Here is an 8,976-nt window from a genome sequence, read left to right as displayed (position 1 = left end):
TTTGAGAAATCTTTTATTAGAAGATGTCCCAGAAGGCAACATTTGAAAATCAGGCAATCAATAATCACAACTAAATACAAAATTTCAGGTGAACTTGCCTTTCAAAATAAATCAGACCCTTGCAACGGGAGAATTGCCCAAGAGTTTTTTTTCTTGTACAAAAACAGTTAATACCACTTTGCAAAAGGCATACAAAAATACAATATAAAAAAAAAGACTCCCCCCAGCAGAATACCCAACAGCAGCTTATAAAACACAAGCTATTCAGGTGAGACATCAGTAACCTACACCCAAACTGTCTGCCATAGACAGTTCCAGAAGTCAGCTGGCTTTTGTAAACCATGCTCCAGAAGGGTAGAGAGGCTATTTCCAAACATCCCCTGGGGTCCTCTGAGGCCAAGAAGCAACCTCAGAAAGAAACCATTGTGGACAATAGATGTGGAAGTAGCAGCTGGTTTTCCAGAGCCACATAGAGTACTTACCACCCCCTACCCACCCCAACTTCCAAACCCAGAGCCAGCAGGCACCTGCTGTCCTGGGCAGAGTTCTGGAGGGGCTGCTGGTCCTTCTTCCAGGACAGGCTTAGAGGTGCCTGAGGTTACCCACATGACAACTGCTAGGTTGGGTGACTTCCCCAGACCGGAGGCTGCACGTGGATTCCACTTGGAGCTGCCGAGTCCAGCTGGGGTAAAATCCATCATGGTTGGCTAAGCATTTATCTCCTGGAGGCTCCTTTAAAACCCACCAGAAGCAAGTCCACCTTCTGGAGCACTGGATGAGTCCCAACAGCTCCCCCCAAAACTTCAGAAAGGCCCAGATTCTGGAAAAGAGATCTGATTCATGGCAGACTGGCAGGGGCCCAAGGGTGGCTGCAGAGCCAGCAAGCTCCTTGGAGTTGCATGAGAAGAACAGATTTGCATGGTTCCAGAACTTCAAACTCGCCGGTCAAGGATTGAGATGAGAGGCAGGTGGGAAAGAGGCAGCAGTGCCATTCTCCCTCTGAGGTGTCCTACACCTGCCTTGAGAAAAGATTGGACCTCAAGTGCCCCTCGGAAAATACCTGGGCAGGGATCAAGTTCATGAGCCAGGCCTCCAAGCTATCCCCAGGCCCCAGGCTAGGACCCATTTCCCTGTGTCTTGGGGAAATATTTCTGACCTGTGGGAAAGGGGGCTGTAGAGCCCATTGCATAACAAAGGCATAATGGAACAAAAAAGTCCCTTGTAAGGAAAGGAAGGTCCCTCCCTCAGAAGAGAGAGCTCAGAGGGCTCTGAGACAAAGAATCTAGAGGCCAAGCTTTTTAAATGTTCCCAGGGTCGCAGCATTGAGAGTGGAGGAAGGGGGTCAGCTAACATCATAATATATATATTAAAGGTTTCCAACTCCTCGGCTACTGTAAAGTGTCTGACAGTGAGGTAATGGTCCATGTTGATCAAGTCTGCGAGCTTGTCTTCACCCAAGACAGCTCGTGTGTCTTCGAGAAAAAGGAGCCTTAGGGAGAGCATCCAGGCCCAGCTGTCCTTGCGTCACCCCAGAGACACCAGTTGGGAGCATCCTTTCCTAGCCTAAAGCTCATGCAGAGTGTGAGATTTCATGCAGGCTGGAGCCCCTGACAACATCCACCACCTGTTGCATAGCATCTGTCAGCCTTTTCTTCGGAGCTAGCGAGCTAGGCAGACCCCAAGTCTCCTCAGTCAGCTGCCTGCTGGGAAGCCAAAGGCGCCAGAGAACATACAGCACTCCCATGAGTCAGGGAAGAGGGAGAGCTGTGTTTCAAGGTTTCCAAGAATGCAAGCCTTTATTGTGTGTGCACCGGCTGCAATGCATTCTGGGATCTACTGTCCAGACTGTCCCACCATAACCAAAATGTGCAAATTACTAAAGCGGAGAAGGAGGTTAAAAAATAAACTTGTGTCTTTGTAAGACAGAACTGTCAGGCTTTTTGGTCAGTTAGTAGCCACTGAGGTATGCAATTCTTTTCTGCAATTGCTGCTGCCGGCATCGGAGCTGCCTTTTCTCTGTAGCCATCCTCTTCTCAGCCCCCACCAGGGCTTGCAAGTATTCCAAGGCCTTGCTTAGGATCACTACTTTGGGGGCCTTAGAGCAGCTGGCCAGGGTGGGCACCTGGTCCCTCAGGGCCAAGAATCGCGAACGCAGGTCATTCCGCCTCTTGCGCTCCAGGAAGTTGTGGTTCTTCCTCTTGGTCACATCCTCAGTATCAGAACTGACAGGTTTGGGGTGGCAGGACTGGGCAGCCTCACTTTCTACAGGTGGGGGGCTCACAATCTCTTCATCCTCCTCATCTTCCTTTTCCCCTGCAGCATCTCTCTCCAGAGCCTCTTCTTGGGGACCCCTCTCTGAAGCCTCTTCTTGGGAGCAGCTTTCTGGAGGAAAACGGGCAGCATAGTTGTGCTGTTGCTGATGGATGGAGATGTGGAAATGCTTCATGCAGGGATCCAGGGGGTCTGCTCGCACCGTGATGGTGACCGGCTTCCGAAGACCCAGAGACTGCCTCTTCTCTACTGTCACAACATCGATTTCTTCATTCTCTGTCCAAGAAAAGAGATCAAGAGAAGAAACACATCCCATGAGAAACATAAACATAGACCCTACAGCTTTAGCTGTCTATGCTGGTGCTTGGGAAGGTAGGTGACATTTTTCCAATTTAGATATAAACAAATCGAGGTGAGCAGAAAGCTGATTCATTTGTAATGGGGTAAGGGCACAGTGAAGGAAAGGAGGGGACATTAGCAAGAAGGAAAATATTCTCCAATTTCCTTTTGCACAGCAAGGCTTAGATAAGAACAAAAGGCAGACCCAAGCCAACAGCCCCCAGTCTGCAAAGGCTCTCCCCTCCCCCACGGAGGGGTTGAAGAGAAAGAGCTACCAACCTGAGACAAAGTTTAGCTATAAAGATCTTCCCCAGTCGGGCTCTTTCATGCCCCATCAGAATTGTAAATGAGGGGTCTGTGGGCAGAGCTGCCCTTTGTTCCTGCCCAGCACAGCCTGCACTTGGGGAATTGTTACTTTTCACAAGTTATAAATCCTATTATTCCCCCACCTCTCTATTCTGCCATCCCTTTCAGCTGAAGATTCAGAGAAGGGAGGGCTACAACCCATCCCTCTTCACCCACAGAGGGGAGGGAAAGGGTTTCCCTTAGGAGCATTTTGCTCCTGGGTTCAATGGGTTTCTAAAGTCATCCATCATTTATAGGTCGCCTGCCCCACCTCCTTCCCTGGACCAGAAGGTTAGATTTGTAATCATAGGTCGGCGAAGCTGCAGGAACTTCACAAAGGTACAAGCGACCATTTCCAAACTACCTGCACCAGAGGCGGAGACTGGGCAGCAGAATGTCCCAGATATGGGGCCCAAAACACCAGAGACCTGGAGACACCTGGACATGCCCTTAGCATTCGCTGGCTTGAAGGTCTCTTAGGTTAACCTAACCAGGAGAGGGGCAATTGGGAGAAAACTCTCCTCCTGCTCCACAAATTTTGCGGCCTCCACACAGAAGCCCACCTTAATGGATCTAGGCCTCACAACCGAAGAGCTCCGTTCTCAGCTTCTTTGCATACCAGGAAGCTTGAGCCCCTTTGTCAGGAAGGCTTCCATTGTGTGGACAATCGCATTATTTCTCCATTAATAAAACCTGACCATTCAGCCCTCCTGGCCCCAAAGCCCATGATTGGCTGATTACGCTGTGTTTGGAATGCTGTCTTACCCAGCCTCTAGCCCCTATTGGATGACCTCTGCTGCCAATCACTTGCCCCACCCCCCCGCCTCATTGTTTGCAATCTGTTGCATTTTGTTCCAGGCCATGTGGCCTGTGAGTGAACCAGAAGCTCACAAACAGGTTCAGGTTAAAGGGTAGGTCAGAAAAGGATTCAGCAGGCTTCCCTACATCCCAAACCTTTAATTTTCAGTGTTAAGTCTCATGGCTTAGGAAGATTCTATCTAAGAAAGCAATAATTTAAGACACCATTCTCCCTTTCAGAGAGTAGTGTCTTACTCTACCCAGACAAGGAAATGTCTTCAGCAGGACAATCAAGTCCAACCCCATTGTGCGCAAATGGGGAAATGGAGGCCCAGATCAGCCAAGAAGTCCACATATCACCTTTGTAACTTTCTGGATCTCAAACTAAAACGTCCAAACTTCCAAAACAATGCTCATTCCACTCTACCACTCCACCAGCCGTTGTAGAGATATATCTTTATTGGTTTTTTGATCTCAAGATTCTTTCCAGCCATCAAACGAACATAAACTCTTGGTGTAGAAAGCAAGCCGGTTAAAAACGACCTTAACACCGTGGACCAGGAAAAAAAAAAGACTTTTAATTTTTCTTGTTATCCTATTTTTCCTCTCAAGTGTATGACAACTTCCATACCCCATTCCCCAGTTCCCTATCAAATTGTCATATAAAAGTTATTCCTAAAAGCTACAGTGAGCTTTCCTGGTCCTGATTTATTTGTCACCAGCCTCAGTCTACACTCTACAAAAATACCCTCTCCAGTATTTCTCATGGGTGTGGAGGTCTAAGATGCCAGAACAAGAACAATGTAGTTTAGTGGCACAGGATGCCCTAGTCTGCCCTCAGTGAGGTTTGCCCTTGCATCAAGGATGGGAGAGGAGGGCCTGGAGCTCTATGGCCTTGACACCAGCACGTAGCCCACAGGTTGCCACAAAGTAGGGGCCAGTGAGTATTTGTTGAATGCAAGGGAGCAGCTGAAGCTGGAGATGTATTGAGAGGGATCGAGAAGGACACTTTTCCATCTTAGGACAAACAGAAAGGCAAGGTGTAGTGCCTCTAAGATAAGCTACCACAAAGACCCAAACATCAAGGAAGAGGTGCCTGGTTGGGATGGAGCATTGGGGAAGAGGGGCTGGCTAGATGGCAGAAAGCTGGAGCTGACTTGCAGTGATTTTCTATCTCTAAGCCTCAGTTTTTCCATCTGTTAATGGGGAGTGTTCATTCTTCCCTCCCTGTCTCAGGGATGCACGAGTGGTAAGTGGTGGTGGGGAGACACAAGAGGGCATTTATTATTGGCATTTTAAAGTAAAGCCAACTGGAGACCTAGTTTTTAAAAAGGATGGGCTTTGGCTTTGCACAAAAGGCTCTCGGCTTCTTCTCTCCCTAGGGAAGTGTGAGTTTCCCAGGGAAAGAGGCAGCAGCAAAAAAACTTCAGGCTTGGAGTGACTCTTAAGGGACCCCCTTCTGGACTCCTTAGGACAGAAATCCCTTACAGTCCAACCCCAGTATTGTCCTCTCTAAGCGCCAAACCTCACCACATATCCCTGGTCCCCTGGGGCTCCAATAATCATCAAAGGGACGCTGGCTCCCACGCCACTTCTCCAAACTGTTTACCAACACACCCACGTGCCAGACATACACGGTTGGGGGCTACACGGGCAGCTTCAGCCAAAGAGAGGGGGAGATGGCCCGAGAGCTTGAGAAGAGCCAGTGCCTGACCTCAGGCAGGGGCAGAGCTTTGGCCACCCATAGGGTGGCCCCCTCTTGGATGTCTCAGGGAGGTCCTTACCCGAGTCGCTTGGGCTCTCGGACCCGGAGCAGGCCTGGGTCTTGGGTTCGCCCAGCGGACAGGTGGCGGCGGGCGCCGGGTTGCCGGCTTCGAGGCTGGGAGTGCAGTCCGGGGCGGCGGACGCCTTGGGCGGGTTCCCCCGGGGCGCGCCAGCGGCGAGCCGGTCGCTCACAGCTCTCTCCAGCCGTTCCCGGGCCGAGAAGCCGCTCCACATGCAGTCACGGCGGATGATGGAGGCGTAGTTCCTGCCCCAACCTTTCGAGTGGCCCCGGGATTCCGCTTCGTCTCCGGTGCACCCTCCGGGCCACGGCTCCGGGGGACCAATCCCGGGGACCGGGTCCCCTGCGCCGGGACCCAAGCCCCAGGGCGGCGACGTGGGGGGCGATGGCACCAGCTCGAATTTCTTCCAGATGTCCTCGCTGGGCGCCGTGGAGCGGTAGAAATCCTCCCCGCAGTCATAGTCGTAGAAATAGTGCTGGTACGAGTCGTAGTCCATGTCCGCTCCCTGCGGGAGGGAAATGGGGACGTGCTGACCGGGTGCCGGCCGGGCGAAGAAGGCGTCCCCGGGTCCCTCGGCACAGCCGGCTGCCCGGCTCTCGTTCCTCCCCAACCCACCGGCTTGCAGCCTGCGCCCAGTCCTCGCGTCCCGGGAAGCCGGGCCCCGGGTCAGAGTGGCAGGGGAAGCCAATCGCAGAGCGCGGACCCGGCTGCGGGCAGCGAGTTCAAAGCAAACTTTGCCAGCGCCGCCCGGAGCGCAGCTCCCAGGGCCCGGCGGGGCCGGGCGGGGGCGCGCCGTGCCCAGAAGGCACCCTGCAGCCAGCCCGCACCGCGGGACCCGCTCCCGTGCCCGGGCCACCCGCAGCCTCACCTCGCTCCCGCCGCCCGCCTCCTGGAGCGGACCGGCTCCCCGCCGGCTCGGGGCAGCCCGGCAGCCCGCACACACGCACATGCGCGCCGCCGAGAGCGCGGCCCGCACTCACGAGCGCGTCCCCCGCGCGCGCGCCCCCTCCCTCGCTCGCGCACGGTGGCCCGGACGCTCTCGGGATCGGCGCGGGAGCGCGAGCTGCAGGCGCATTGTTTCCTGGCTGCCTTATATCTCGTCGCGCGTCCGGGACCCAGGGACTGCGGGGCGGGCCCTATGGAACAAACCCCGCCCCCTCCCTGCCCACTCCAGGCAGTCGACAGGTGGGGCCGGCCCTACCTCCTGGCAGCGCTCGCCCACTCCGTTCTATCCCCGGTAGCCCCCCAAATAAATTGCACGCTGGGGAGCGCAAACAGGAGGCGGGCTGATGGGGCCCGGGGGCCGCCTGGTGGAGGCGTGACTCTAGGGAGGCGCTGGCAGTGCCAGCAGGCTGAACTAAACCATGCTCCTTGCCCACTCCGAGTTGGAGAATTAGAGCTGCTCCCCGCTCCACCCTGCTCGCCTACTTTCCCCGGCGCGCCCCGCTGGGTTCAGGTGCGCCCGAGCCGCCGCGGGGGGAGGAGGGAAACGCGCCACCTGGCGGCCCTCAGTCCAGAACTTGGGTTGGTCCCGGCGTCTGTCTGGTCACCCGTCGGCCCGTTTCTTGAGCTCGGTGGCCTAAGCCTGGACGGCATTAAAGCGAAGATGCCGGGCGTTAGAGCCTGAAACGTAACCCTCCCGAGCCTCAGTTTCATCTGTAAAATGAAGGGATGGTAATGCTTACCTCACAGGGTTGTTGTGAGGCTTTAGGGAAATAGAGCATCTAGGGAAGGGGCCTCGGCCAGGAGGAGAGGCAGACGGCGCTGGCTTAGCCCCTGCTAAGTGGGGCGGTGCAGAAGTGAGGAGGAATTTTTCCCGGGGCAAAGCCAGGGCTGAGACCCGCTATGCTGCCTCTCTTCTCACACAAAACACTGTAGGAGCTGCACAGTAGAGAAAAGAGAATGAGGATCTGGCATCTGGAAAATACTGCAGGACCAAGTTGTTTCAAGTTTTGCCCGGCATCGCTGGCCAAGATGATAGATAACCCCTCTGTATAATTTTTAAAAATTTTAAATATATTTTTAAGAGACAAGGTCTCACTCAGCGTCAAGGCTGGAGTGCAGTGACTCGATCATGACTCGCCTCAGCCTCGAACTCCTGGGCTCAAATGATCCTCCCTCCTTAGACTCCGAAAGTGTAGGGATTACAGGCATGGACCACCGTGCTGGGTTCCCCTTTGTGTCATCTTCTACACAGATGACCTTTGGTGGAAGAGAAAAAATTAAACTATATGGCCAGTCTGAGATTTAGGCCAGAGGAGACTAACTTGGGACAGCAGCCAATACATCTAGATTCCTCCACCTGGCATCAAGGTCTGGTGTCTGTCTACTCCAGCCTGATTACCTGCTGTCTCTCTCTTTCCCTCCCACCCCTGTGATCTAAGAACACCAAACTACTCACTGTTGGTAGATGGAAGTGAGAAGCGCAAGCAGTTCAATGTGGTTGGAGCATGGGACCCGAATGTGAGTTGTTACATGGGTTGGGAGAGAAGGCAGGGAAAATGACAGCCTTCCGTTTTAGATACATTGGGTCTGGGCTGCATGTGGGATATCCTTGAAGGCGGAAACCTGCTCCTACTTGCTTTGTGATTTCTGCACATAGAACAGCTCTGGCAGACATTTGTGAACTAACTGACTGAGAGACTCAGCTAACCAGATTTCATTGAGAGAGCTTGTGTGCCCTGCTTTGTGTTTAACGGAAGCCACAAATCAAAAGGGTTCCAGGTTTGGTTGCGCCCCAAGACACAGACATTGGATTGTCTTTTAGTGACTTTTCTCTGGTCCGCAGATGTCTGAGATGGTTGCTGTACTAGTCTGGGTTATTGGCTACAAATAACAAAAACCAACCTTAGGCCGGGCACGGTGGCTCATGCCTGTAATCCCAGCACTTTGTGGGGCTGGGGCAGGCGGATCACAAGGTCAGGAGATGGAGACCATCCTGGTTAACACAGTGAAACCCCATCTCTACTAAAAATACAAAAAAATTAACCAGGTGTCGTGGCGGGCACCTATAGTTCCAGCTACTCGGGAGGCTGAGGCAGGAGAATGGCGTGAACCCGGGAGGTGGAGCTTGCGGTGAGCTGAGATCGCGCCACTGCACTCCAGCCTGGGCGACAGAGTGAGACTCTGTCTCAAAAAAAAAAAAAAAAAAACCAATCTTAGACAAATGTAAGCAGAAAATAACTTTATTGGAATAATTGGTGGTATAGAATAGACCTCAAGGGAGGCTGGAGATTTACGTTTGGAGAATGGGCCTTCTTCACCTAGACTACAGCCCCCACCCTGCAGCTCCTCCCATGGTTTCCTTGTAGATGATATCTGGGGGCAACCAGGAGGTGCTGCCCCTCCTCAAGAAGTAGGAAAAAGGAAATTAAGTTGTCTTCTGAGAGTTGCACTGCTTCTTCACTTTGTATACTTTTGTTTGTTTTATGTCTTCCTT

The 8,976-nt window shown here is 53.1% G+C and overlaps 1 protein-coding gene across 2 annotated transcripts; it reads right to left on the bottom strand.

Annotated features, from left to right (window-relative positions):
- On the bottom strand, nt 1-6,634 carry MYCL (MYCL proto-oncogene, bHLH transcription factor). Of its 2 annotated transcripts, XM_033226985.1 has the most exons (3): nt 6,406-6,634; nt 5,538-6,042; nt 1-2,547 (listed from the first exon to the last, which is right to left on the bottom strand). In XM_033226985.1, exons 1-3 carry the CDS (start codon nt 6,484-6,486, stop codon nt 1,949-1,951), a joined length of 1,185 nt encoding a protein of 394 aa, XP_033082876.1. In that variant the 5' UTR covers nt 6,487-6,634; the 3' UTR covers nt 1-1,948. The 2 variants fall into 2 exon arrangements, with proteins under 2 accessions (XP_033082876.1, XP_033082875.1); XM_033226984.1 differs by having other exon boundaries at nt 131-2,547; nt 5,538-6,634.
- Nucleotides 6,635-8,976: the final 2,342 nt, after the last annotated feature.

The sequence above is a fragment of the Trachypithecus francoisi genome, unplaced genomic scaffold (assembly GCF_009764315.1).
Source record: "Trachypithecus francoisi isolate TF-2019V2 unplaced genomic scaffold, Tfra_2.0 Lachesis_group12, whole genome shotgun sequence".
In the NCBI taxonomy this organism is placed as follows: Eukaryota; Metazoa; Chordata; class Mammalia; order Primates; family Cercopithecidae; genus Trachypithecus; species Trachypithecus francoisi.
The sequence above is the reverse complement of the archived record's forward strand: the minus strand, read 5'-3'. Positions and strand labels throughout refer to the sequence as shown.

What these genes read in the sequence shown, in the direction of transcription:
- MYCL (XM_033226984.1), bottom strand. Translation starts at nt 6,486, where the DNA reads ATGTGCGTGTGTGCGGGCTGCCGGGCTGCCCCGAGCCGGCGGGGAGCC. An exon ending in CGAGAGCCCAAGCGACTCGG is followed by an intron (nt 2,548 to 5,537) that starts GTAAGGACCTCC and finishes TTTCTTGGACAG; the next exon opens with AGAATGAAGAAATCGATGTT.